The following is a 12,886-nucleotide window of genomic DNA, read 5'->3' as shown; positions in this document are numbered from 1 at the left end:
CTCTTGAATAATCTTTTGATTAACTTGAATATTTATGTTATGAAAACGGAATTTTTGCTTGAACTGAGTGGGCTGAGATATTTGCCTTGATAGAGTGCCAGAGGTCATGGCTGTTGATTGAATAAGTAAGATTTTGCCGAGATAGTGTCGTCAGTAGACCCTTTTCAAGATGAGTCCTTAGTTTGACCATTTTGTACAATGATACTGGAAAAACATCCATATTTGACCATTTAAAAAAAGTAATGTCCATTGCCGAATCATTGATTATTTTTACCATGCTATTGATTGTAGTCCAGGATAGGGAAAGGTGGAAAGGGTTTGTCTTTGGTCTATACCCTGACCTAAGGTGAGAAAGGCAATGATGATGATTGGTTGTATGACGTACGTAGTCTAAACAGCCGTATGCACTGCTCACCGTCGAACGCTCCGTATCCCGGACTAGCATGGAGATCATCAGGAGAGAATGCGTCGCTGTTTCGGGCTCTTCCTCTCTACAGCTTTTCTGACGCACCGAGCCCCCTCACCGATGTGAGGTCTCCATGTTAGTTCGACTGTTTTCCTCTGCTGCCAACTTTAGGATTCATTCCAGCTTGAGTCCTCTCGCTTCAACCAGATCCAATGACTGGCTTTCTCTGCTGTCTCCTGAAGGGAGTTTGTGAGTTCGTTGCTTTTCTTTGCAGTAAGTCCTGCCACTCTCATCCACTTACGGGCGCTTGTTGCTACAAAACCTCTGCATCCTACCTCTACCGGAAAATGGGTTGCCTTCCATCCTGCCTCCTCACATTGTTCGACGAGTGCCTCGTAACGGTTTTCTTTCCGCTCATGAGCGGCATAGATATTGTCCTCGTGGGGCACCGTGAGCTCTACCAAGTGTACCTCTTTGTCTTTTTCCTCCCATAACACAATGTCTGGCTTTTTCGTAGTTGGAATGGGGAAGAATCTCTCAAAGCCTTTTAAGTCAGCAGCTACTTCCCATGTGCCTCCGCTCTGGTCTTTCATGGCTTCGTTCGCTTTCTTTCTTTTGGCAACCTTGCTTCCTTGCGGAACGAACGCAATCTTGGTGGGTCCATGCTTCTGTATCTTGGGGGCATATTTTCCTTCTTCCACCTGTTGTGTCGCCATTTTCGTGAGCACTTTCAACACCTCGTTGTGCCTCCAGGTGTATCTGTTAAGAGCTAGGTTGCAGTTTGACAAAATATGCTTCATGGTTCCTAGCTTACCGCATCTACACTTGTTGTCCTCCTGTACCTTCCATCTGACAAGGTTCACCGGTGAAGGCAGAACATCATACGTAGACCGGAGAAGAAAGCTCAGCCTTGATGTATTCCACTTCCAGATGTCACTCCACCCGACTTTTCTTTCCACTACTTGCTCTTCCCATCTGGTCATTTGTCCTTGCTGGCTACACTGGATGAGATGAATTTCTCGCCTCTCTGCCTCCATCTTTTGCATATGTCTTGTTGCAGCTTTTCTTCTGTCTCGCTGAGACATTTTCCTGAAAGGTCTAAAGTCGCCATTACCTAGCCCTAATCTGTCAGGTTGCGCTGGACCGACAATGTCCCCATGCTCCAATGCAGAGATGATCTCGTTAGCTGCAACTTCTGCCTTCCACTTTCTGGCTGTTTTGACATCTGGAGGTTTTCCACTGATCTCCTTATCCCTTGATTCTCTCAACATCAAAACGGTTCTAATCTTGCCTGCTTTGTAGATCTCCACGATTGATGTTAGAGGTAGTTGAAGCGCACCTCTATGTCTGTACAGGGATGACGTGTTAATGGTACGGGGTAGCCCCAGCCACTTCCTGATGTAGCTGTTACACTTTCTTTCGATCATCTCAACTCTTGACAAAGCAACTTCATACATTGTCAGTGGCCACGCCAATCGAGGGTAGAGGGCAAACTGTAGACACCATATCTTGTGCTTTCCTGGAAGCTTTGTCTGGTCAATTGCTTTCAGCCCATTTTCAGCCTGCTTCATGATTTCCACGCCTTGACTCCTATCAGACAGAGTTCCTGAGTACCACCGACCCAAACTTTTCACGGGTTGTTCTTTTACTGTGGGCATTTGCTCCCCTGCAATTGTGAACTTCAGTTGCTTCTGTTTTCCTTTGTTAATAGTCAGGCTTCTAGACTTTTTAGCTTTAAACTTCATCCTGGCCCAGGTGATAAGCTTATCGAGCCGATTCAACACACTTTGCATTGTGTCTCCATCTCTTGTCAGTAGGGTCACATCATCCATAAAGGCTTTCTTTGGTGATCTCACCTTTGCTTCTTCTTCACAGCATTCTGCAGATCTCAGTAGCATCTCCATTACCAGGATGAACCAGATGACCGATATAGAGCAGCCAGCTGCAATCCCAATCTCTAGTCGGTGCCATTCCGTTGTGAAATTTGCGGTTGAGAATCGCATCTGGAAGTTACTATAGTATTCTCTCATAATGTTTTGCACCTCTTGTGGGACGTAGAAAAAATCCATTGCCTTCATCAGCAATTTATGGGGAACAGACCCATAGGCATTCGCCAGATCCAACCACACTACGTTTAAACTTTCCTTGTTTTTCTTGGCCTCTTGGATTGTGTCCCAAATGGTGAAAGCATGCTCGATGCAGCCTGGGATCCCTGGTACCCCGGCTTTCTGTACCGTTTCATCCACATAGCCGTTACTTTGCAAATATGCTACAGTCCTCTTTGCAAGTATTCCCATAAAGATCTTGTACGTCACGTTGATGATTGAAATAGGTCTGAACTGTCCTATCTCCTTTGCATTCTGTTCTTTGGGTAGATACACGCCCTCCGCTTTGCACCAATCTTTGACGATTTCTTTGTCTTTCCAAAGGCCTCTTAGCATCTCAAAGAGGGTGTGTCTCAGCGTGTCGCAATACTTGAACACCTTATAAGACACGCCATCTCCTCCAGGTGCACTTTTTGCTCTTGCTTTTTTTACGAACTCATCTACTTCTTTCTCTCTAATTGGTCCCAGGTAATATTTGACGACGGGGGCAGCTGGACGCTTCAGGCCTCTCATATAAGGAAGCGGTTCTTCTCTTCTTGAATCGCTGTACGTCTGCTTAACATAAGCATCGAGTTCCTCTTTCGTACATTCCAATTTACCACTCCGTGCCTCTGTGAACAGTTTTTTGGCTGCTTCATAAGGATTCTTCAGAAATTGTTCACATTCCCTTTTTCTCTCTTTTCTCCTGGTACACCTTCTTTCGTGCCTCTGTAGGTCTCTGCTTTTTTACTTAAGATCTTCAAACAAGATTCTTAGGCCTTCTATCTCTTCTGGTGGTGCGTACTTTTTCTGCGAAAAAGTCTTTCAGGATTTTGTCATGGATAAAAGACAAGCAGTCCATTTTGAGCAGTCTACTGTCATTTATAAAGCTCTGTAGTGGGTGGTTGGCAGGCGCTCTGGTGTGGTTTATTCCTTCTTTCCCATGAAATATCTGTTCTCCTTCTCTCTCCCCTCTTTTGTTTGTGTGACTCGTTGGTATCACCTCTAATCTTTGGCACTTACATGACCTGTTTGTGTTGGAAGTGCTGTAAAACTCTTTATAAAATATAAGCTTCGTCATCTGTCTTCAGAGCTGTTCTACTAATCTTCATCACTTACTTATCATCGTCATCATCAAGGACCAGGTCTGCGACAGATGTCGGCAATCATGGTTCTCTATTCATTCCTTTGTTCGGATGCTCTTATAAAAGCTATTTTTCCCTGATCTTTCCTCGTTACCCATTTGTTTAGGTTCCCTAAGTAGGTTGCTCTAGTCTAGGCCTTCGCCTGCCTCATTTACCTTCAATTTTTCCATTGAGAGCTAGATGTTCAAGACGTTTATGTCTACTCAGGTGTCCAAAAACAGTGAGCGTCCCTCGTGGGCTTCATCAAGCACTACCTCATTTGATTCACTCACTTGTATATGACCTAATTGTTTTGCAAGTGCTGTAAAACTCTTACTTAACCCTATCCGAACTTCATGTTTTACTATCGTATCCATACGACGTGGGGAACTCTGTGCCACCACTTTCCAAAGAGGAAATTTACTCATTAATCCGATCAATACGCTTTACATAACATAGCTGTCTGTCACACTATACACTTTACATAGCAGTCTGTCAAAATGATATTTAGAGAAATACAAAAAGTTTCAAAGAGATCTTCACTCTAGAAGTATTCTAAAATGTGAAGAATACAACCCGGGGGGTACAAAATGACCCCAGGGCGTACGGATAGGGTTGAACATGCTCGATCATCTTCCTTCAGAACTGTGCCATCCCGGGGCCGTTCACGCAGACTCGCCTGCAGGCCGCCCCCTCAGCCTGCGTGGTGGACTCGGCCTGGAACCCCGCCTTCTTCAACCTGCTCTCCCTGTGCCTCTCTGATGGCTCTGTCCAGCTGCTGGAGGTGAAGGAGAGGGCGGTGCTTGTCGCCTCGTTGCCCTCCACTGTGGCCGCTACTTGCTGTAAGTTGCTTTGTTGGCTTTTTTTTGTAGTTTTAAGTTTTAGTTAGAATTTCATGGAACTCTAGTTTTAGTTTTAGTAAGTTTTATGGGTAACAGGGAAAGATCAGGGAAACGTAGCTTTTCTGAGAGCATCCGAGCAAAGGAATGAATGGAAAATCATGATCGCCGATGTCTGTCGCAGATCTGGCACTGGATGATGATGAAGTTTTATGGAAGTTTGTTTTAGTTTTTGTAAGTTGTACAGAACTGAGTTTTAATTTTAGTAAGAGTTTCATGGAACTTAGTTTTAATAAGTTTTAATGGAACTCTGTTTTAGCTTTAGTAAGAATTTTATGGAACTTAGATTTAGTTATAGTTATAGTAAGAGGTTTATGGAATTTAGTTTTAGTTTTAGTAAGAGTATATCAGAGCTTGTAACACTATTAGTACATACATAAGTGCCGAGGATCAAAAATGGTACTAGAGAGTAAAATAATGTACGAAGAAAAGGAGAGATAAGAATGATATATATTTTATAGGAAAAAAGGAGCAAACCACACTAGAGCACCCGCCAACCACCCGCCTTGCTCTAAGTGTTGGCTGGTGTTACGTCATTCTCATAATCGGTTTGTTTATTGTTTTGTTTGTTTGTGTTTTTTGGGGGGAAGGTTGGTTAATTTGTAGTCCTGTGTCTGTTCTGCTCATGCTGTGTCAGTGTTACAATGTATGTCAGGCTTGCGTTGACCATGGAGATAGAAGACCCCCCCCCCCCCCCCCCCGGGGCAGTGCCACTGACTGCAGTGTCTTTAGGCCATTCCCAAAGGGGGGACATTTCTTGTTCAAGCACAGTAGAATTGTAAATGGGCTGATTCATCATGTCACGCTCATACCTGTGCCTGATCTAAAACAGGGAACTGCTGCTTTTTCTTTCGTAATCCTTACTATTGTCATTTTCCTCAACTTCTTTTGTATGTTTGTCACTCTCTTGTGACCTGCTATTTTGGGGTGCCTTGATAGTCGAAGCAGACCTTGTGCTGTTGAAGCTAGAGAGGTGAGCAGTCTAAGTCTGATTCCCTGTTAGGACTTCTCTGTTGACACCCACCCCTTGGCGCTCATATGACCTTATGCAGTTGCGAGCGCCGTAAAACCCTCTACTATTAAAAAAAAAAAAAAAAAAAAAGAAGATGTGGACGGTAGATTTGACTTTTTTAAGGATTAAGGGAATTGATATTGTCTCATTTCACACACATACACAGCCCCTTGTTTAAGAAATCATAAGCGTTTTAAAGGAATAATACAAAATATTTGTAGATGGTTGGCGGGTGCTTTGGTGTGGTTTGCCCATTCATTTATATCAGACATCTGTTATCTTTATCTCTTCTACTTCTTTCTTTTGTATGTTACTCTTTTGCAGCACATTTAATCATCAGCACTCATATGACCTGTTTGTGTTGTAATTGCTGTAAAACTTCCTAAACTAAATTAAAGAAGAAAATTGATTGGTTTGGCTTTCTTTCAAGATGGAATATTTACGTCTGTTCTCCTTTTTTTTCTTCTCCCAATAATGTTTTGTTTGAAGGGACAATAGAAAAATATTTGCTGACATTTTTTTATTTCTCCTTTTTTTTCTCCCATTTATGTTTTTTTTATTAGTCTGCTGGAGTCCCAAAGGCAAGCAACTCCTTGTAGGGAAAAAAGACGGCAGCTTCACTCAGTACGACCACATCATGGTGGAGAAAAGGCAGTGGCCGTGTCCCAACGTTCTGAACGGACCTCATGCAGGTAAAGTTTGGGTGTCGGTATCTCTGTCAGGGAAAATATGTGAAGTGTGCCGACAAAATAAGTTACTTCTCGCAATCCACAAACGGAAATATTGGCCAAAAGTCCACACTATAGGGTCAGATTAGTAGATTTTCTATTGATGCCACATTCTTTTTGTATAACGTACCTTTTATTATTCCATACTTATAAAATGTAAAAACTGCACCTAATAGCGTGATGCATCTATTTCCATGAGGCTTGGATCCGAGAAGTAACTCATTTTGTCAGCACGCTTCATATATGTGTCGTGACACGGTGGAATCAGGCACTCGCCAATGTTTAGGTGCATAAAGTTATTGGTTTCATCTTGCAGCTTGTTTACTTTTCTAGCTTTTGATGAAAAAGACACCAAACTATTTTGAATAGAAGTTGAGTTACTTGAGATTGAAGGAGATGGGTTGGTTCTCCTGGTGTCAGAATGAAAATTATCAAGAAAATGGCTCCCAAAGTTTGGTGAATTCCAAAGTTTGGGTGTCCTTAGAAACTGCATATTTGTGTATCAGCATGGTGAAATCTGGCGCTCGTCAAAATAAAGAAATCAGAGAAACAGTCATTTTACCTCCAGTTTGGAAAGTTGAATTGAATTTTTATTTTTTATTTCCATTTGAAATTTTACTGAAAAACATTGATTAAAGGAACCAAATATGTCATTTTTCAGTTTTCAAAGACTCTTTAGCTATTGTAGTTACCAAACTTTGGCGACCATTTTCTCACTACTGAAGCCAGGCATCCTCTCTTCCTTCTATCACAAAATATCTTCAAGGCAAATAAATCAGCTTTCACATAACACCAATAACTCCACATGACCAAAAATTGACAAGCGCCTATTTCCACAGCATTTTGACACATTTACATTTTGTATGTCATAATTGAATGTTTTTAGAATGAAATCCATACAGGAGTGTTTTTAAAAAAATGGACATAAAGGTGTTGAGCCAAAAAAGTGATTGCCGCTGGCAGGATTTGAACGTGCGACCTTGTGGTTTAGAGTCTGAGAGCCTAATCACGAGACCACTGACATCCAGTCCATTTTTGAAAAGCAGTTGCTGCTCGGTCAGTGTAGTGTGTGCCTGCGGGGTGTATGTAGCTGCCAACCAGAATATAAAAAGTAATGTATGTAATGTATGTTTAGGGCTGGAGTAGGGAACTCTACTTTAGTATTGGATAATGTATGTTCGTTGTTTTAAAGTATTGTTCCTTGTGGACTGGCGGATTCTGAAAAAAAAATTATGAACTTTCAAGAACTTGATTTGTAAATTAAAAAAGGAAATGAAGCCCATAAGTCTGTTGATTTGTAAATTAAAAAAGGAAATGAAGCCCATAAGTCTGTTGATTTGTAAATTAAAAAAGGAAATGAAGCCCATAAGTCTGTTGATTTGTAAATTAAAAAAGGAAATGAAGCCCATAAGTCTGTTGATTTGTAAATTAAAAAAGGAAATGAAGCCCATAAGTCTGTTGATTTGTAAATTAAAAAAGGAAATGAAGCCCATAAGTCTGTTGATTTGTAAATTAAAAAAGGAAATGAAGCCCATAAGTCTGTTGGAGAAATCTTTTGCTGCAGGTCTATTTTGAATAGCCTGAATTTATTGAAATCACAAAAGAAAAGTGTGCGTGAAGGGTTTGGAGGGCTTGTCCAGTGCCCACCATCTTGACCTGCTGCATGGGTAAAGTCTGGTTTTTTATCTTTAGTTTTCAAAAGCTTGCAGTAATGGGATTGTGGATAAAAAATTTTTTTTTTTTTTTTCGTTTCTCAGCCGTGGATGTGGTGTGGCAATCGACATACGTTTTCATGGCTGCATTTCTCCAGGCAGGAGCGCCACCCGCAGATCAGCCATCTGTGGTGATGACTTCCTCAAACGTATGTTGTATACTGCTTGTTGTATGTTTTTGAGCGAACCCCCCCCCCCCAAAAAAAAGCCATTTGTTTACGCTACTGTGCCCCTGTCTTCTTTTTGTCAAAGTTCTCTGATTTTTGTAAATTATTTTCTTGGTCTGTCCCATTGACTCTGGTACAGTTTGTTCCTTATAATGATTGCAATAATAATAATAACGACAATAATAATTGTATTGATACAGTATAGTGCATATTCATGCTCTACAGCATGCTCTAAGTGCTTTACAACTATTAATACCCCAGCAGACCGTAGAATATAATTCAGAAACGGGCTTCCTGGGAAGCTGACAGTGCAAGCTGCAGATAACTTGCGCAAAAAGGAATAACTGACAAGATCTTGTGCCTCTTATGTCAGTGGGGGTTACTAAAGTTGACAAGATTTAGAATGAGATATTTAGAAGGATAGTGCAGGCTGAATGGTTTGTTGAAATTGTGTGGGCGTTCGTAGAGGCTGGTGCACAGTATCTCAGAAAAAATATAATTTTATGATTTATGATTTTGCTGGTGGTGGTTGTTGTGGCAGGGAAAGATGCAGGGGACAGTGGGAGTGGGGGACTGACTAGAGGTGACAGTTATGAATTCATTTTTTTTCCTTCTTCTTTTTGTCTTTTGCAGAAGGAGAATAATACCACGTACATAAACTTTGAAGATGTTTGCTATGGGAATGGTGAATCGAGAAAACCGAAATACTTTTTCCACTTTGTCCAGAAGTGGTAAGTGAAATCTATTGTTGTGACTGTGTTGGAGTTACGCTATTACTTTCTGAATGTATGACTCATAAGCTGTTGAGGCCTTTTTATAGTGTGTTCCAGGCCGAAGGGCTAGACCCGGTGGATCGGAAAAGTAAAGTAAATGTAGAGTGTCACAGACTTATTTAGTTCATTCGAAAATGGTGATAGAAATATGTTGTTGTGACTGTCTTGGATTATTGCTATCACTTTCAGAACACTTTACCTGTAAGTTGTTAACCCCTTCACTGCCCCGGCCAGGAGTAAGTTGTTAACCCCTTCACTGCCCCAGCCAGGAGTAAGTTGTTAACCCCTTCACTGCCCCGGCCAGGAGTAAGTTGTTAACCCCTTCACTGCCCCGGCCAGGAGTAAGTTGTTAACCCCTTCACTGCCCCGGCCAGGAGTAAGTTGTTAACCCCTTCACTGTCCCATGCAGGCCAAGAAGTGCTTCCCTGTGCCATGTGCCCGCTGATTCGGTGGGCCAATGATGAAGTCATTTTTAGGGTAATTTTCCACTGTTTAAAGGGACAAAACTGTGTCATGACTTATCCTCATTGATAATACAGTAGTCTCCCGTGAATCTGAGCGTCATTTTCATTGTTTTGAAGAAGTGAAGTGTTGACGTTCTGAGTTGTGTTTACGAGTTTTTGGTTTTTTTTTGCTTTTTGCAATGGCATCCTACAGACCAGTCTATCAACCTTCCTTTTGAGCTGCAGAAGTTCTAGACGAAATTATGAATGACTGTAACAGTGATGATAATGATTTCAATTGAGTTTCTGAGTTAGGGGCTGTATGTGACGCTTGTAGTAAAAGTAATTGGAGCAATTTTCCTCGGCAAGGCTATGTAGCTCATAGCCGGCAGTGAAGGGGTTAAGGCCTTTTTGATAGAATGATACAAACTTTGTTCAGGAGTTATGAGTGACTTGTGTTGTTGTTACTGGCTTGGAGTTATGCTATCACTTTCAGAACACTTGACTCGTAAGCTGTTAAAGCTTTTTTATAGACTGTTACAGACTTCCTTTTGAGCATTAGAAGTGGTGGGGTGAAATGTGTTGCTGTTACTGTGTTAGTAGAATGCTGTTACTTTGAGGAGCTGTTTAAATCTTTCTATAGACTGTTACAGACTAAAGGACATACAGGTGAAATTGTCCAAAATGGGCACCGGTTGTCGAGGGGAAAAGTGGCAGTCTGTCACGATGTCAATAAAATGTTTTAAAAAATGCGGGGGGAGGTATTGAAAGTGGCCATTTGTGCAAGTGATTGTTTTGTACTGGTGGCCATTAGAGCAGGTTCGACTGTATATATATTTGGTCGCTTTTAAGGACAAGCGGGCTAACCCAGATTTCGGGGGTTTCCAGAAATCTTTACCTACACCAAAAGTGGATATGTACCTACCTATAGGAGAAGTTTGGTTTCGTTGGTGTGTATATTTGTTTGGTTAGAGAGAAAACTCTCCTTGTCTTTTAAAGAAACTGAACAAGGGGCAAAAATTTTACCTTGGATTTTCTCAAAACAGCATTTTTCGGGATAGCCCCCTTGAGCTTAAAAGCGACCATATGTTCCTTGAAGTTTACACAGATAGTATGAATATTTGACAAAGGGAAACTAATGCCATCGGCACTTATATGACTTGATTGTGTTGTAAGTGCCGTAAAACTCTAAATTAAACTGAAACCAATGCCTTTTGTTGTTAATTGTAATGAATAAATTGATGTTCATTTTACTCATAGTTCATTTTATATATATATACATATATCTGTGTGTGTGCTTTTGTTTTTGTTTATATATATTGTCTGTCTCCCCCAGGGAAATGATTCTTATGGCATCAAGCAATGCCACGGAAACCACTGTTGTTGGTAAAAATCTGGATGACAAGGTGTGACTTTTTTTATATGGTTTTGCTCGTTAATTGGAAATTATGGAAGTAATTTGTTCAAATTTTTTTGTTTTTTAATAATTTTTTAAAATTTGGCTTCAAAAGATTTAATTTATCTATGGATTTGATTTTTCTTTTGGGAATAAAAATAAATTTGCAGTTGTGACTTTCTTGGTGTTACCCTATTATTTTCTGAATCCAGAATGCATAAAAACATTAATCTTTTCACCTCTGTATCGTCCTTATCTCTCCTTCTTTTTTGTGTTTTATCTTTTTACCTCTGTATTAGTGTAGGAGAACCTTGTTTAAAATTGTGGGTGGTTGGTTTGTGCTCTGGTGTGGTTTGCTCCTTCTTTCCCATCAAATATGTATTGTCCTTATCTCCCCTTCTTTTTTGTGTTTGTTACTCTCTTGTAACACCTCTAATCTTCAGCACTTGTATGACCTTATTGTATCGCAAGTGCTGTAAAACTCTTACTTTAACTAAACAGAGCCTTGTTTATTTGTTCTTCGTGGGTGGTTGGCGGGTGCTCTGGTGCGGTTTGCTCCTTCTTTCCTATCAAACATCTATCATCCTTATCTCCCCCTCCTTCTTTTTTATGTTTGTTACTCTCTTGTAACACCTCTAAACTTCTGGCGCTCATTTGACCGTATGCAGTTGCGAGCGCCGTAAAACCTTTACTAAAACAGAAACAGTTTGTTCTTCCTGCTGTTGTGGTCTTGAAATAAAAACTCAGTTTCTCTAAACTAAAGGCACTTAATGGGTGGTTAGCAGGTGATGTTTTTGTTGATTGGTTGACTGGCTCGCCTCAGGTGAACTGGGAGCACTGGAACCTGGAGGACTGCTCAAGGGCTGAGCTGCCGCTGACAGACGACAAGAACGACTCGTACCCGAATGGTCTGGCCGTGGACTACTCGCCGCAGAAGGACGTTGTGCTAAGTACGTGCGTGGGTGGTCGGCGGGTGCTCTGCTGTGGTTTGCGCCTTCTTTCCTATCAAACATCGATGGTCCTCATCTCTCCGCTTTCTTTTCTTTGTATGTTACTCTCAAGTAACACCTTTAACCTTTAGCACTTATTATGATCTAATTGTGTTGCAAGTGCCTTGAAACTCTTACCAAGTGGTTTGCTCCTTCTTTTTTAAAAAATATGTATGATCATCTGCATTTAAGAGAAAAAAATGTGTGGGTGGTTGGCGGGTGCTCTGGTGTGGTTTGCTTCTTCTTTCCTATGAAACATCTATCGTCCTTATCTCCCCTACTTCTTTTTTATGTTTGTTACTCTCTTGTAACACCTCTAATCTTCTGGCGCTCATATGACCTTATGCAGTTGCAAGCGCCGTAAAACCTCTACTAAAGCTAAAAACAAAAAAGAGAAAAAAATGTACACAACTTATTTTTGCAAAAGTACCTAAATGTCTCAAATCTGACTTTTTTCAAGATTTAGAATTTGAATCTGAATCAAATATTTCTGGAGTACATGCGACTGATACCACAGATAAAGAAACAGCAATTTTTTTTTTTAATCAAAATTTTGGGCATGGTACATGTGAACAGCTGGCAGATGATTGGTTATGTTGTAGTTTGTTATTCCCTCAGCTGGCAGATGATTGGTTATGTTGTAGTTTGTGCTTTGTTATTCCCTCAGCTGACAGATGATTGGTGATGTTGTAGTTTGTTATTCCCTCAGCTGACAGATGATTGGTTATGTTGTAGTTTGTTATTCCCTCAGCTGACAGATGATTGGTTATGTTGTAGTTTGTGCTCTGTTATAGCCCTGCCCATTTTGCTGTTTTGTTGCTTTTGAAAAGTGTGTGGTACAGGTTATATATTGGTCGTTAATTGTTGTTATCGATCCAGCAACCCTTACCCTTCTGTCCAGTGCCATGTAGTGTTAAGCGCAAGTTTTCTTTACTTTCTGTAATGTTCCATAGAGTGTTTTATATTGGTCCTAAAAATTACCTGCTGGTGTCTTGTCTAATGTTGTGGGTGGTTGGTCGGTGCTCTGGCGTGGTTTGCTCCTTTTTTCCTATCAAACATCTATCACTCTGATCTCTCATCCTTCTTTTTTGTGTTTGTTACTCACTCTTGTAACACCTCTACTCTTTGGCACTTATATGACCATATTGTGTTC

At 40.8% G+C, this 12,886-nt stretch overlaps 1 protein-coding gene across 1 annotated transcript in view; it reads left to right on the top strand.

Annotated features, from left to right (window-relative positions):
- Positions 1–12,886, top strand: part of LOC101847336 (nuclear pore complex protein Nup214) — a gene marked incomplete in the record, with an annotated part of 78,699 nt that overhangs the window by 12,300 nt on the left and 53,513 nt on the right. Inside the window, 6 exon segments of the mRNA XM_013082099.2 lie at positions 4,258–4,456; positions 6,089–6,217; positions 8,011–8,114; positions 8,766–8,863; positions 10,685–10,754; positions 11,568–11,694. Of these exon segments, the coding sequence (XP_012937553.1) occupies positions 4,258–4,456; positions 6,089–6,217; positions 8,011–8,114; positions 8,766–8,863; positions 10,685–10,754; positions 11,568–11,694 (727 nt within the window).

The sequence above is a fragment of the Aplysia californica genome, unplaced genomic scaffold, assembly GCF_000002075.1.
Source record: "Aplysia californica isolate F4 #8 unplaced genomic scaffold, AplCal3.0 scaffold00158, whole genome shotgun sequence".
Classification (NCBI taxonomy): Eukaryota; Metazoa; Mollusca; class Gastropoda; order Aplysiida; family Aplysiidae; genus Aplysia; species Aplysia californica.
Note: the sequence above shows the minus strand (reverse complement) of the source record. Positions and strands in the feature narration are given on the sequence as shown.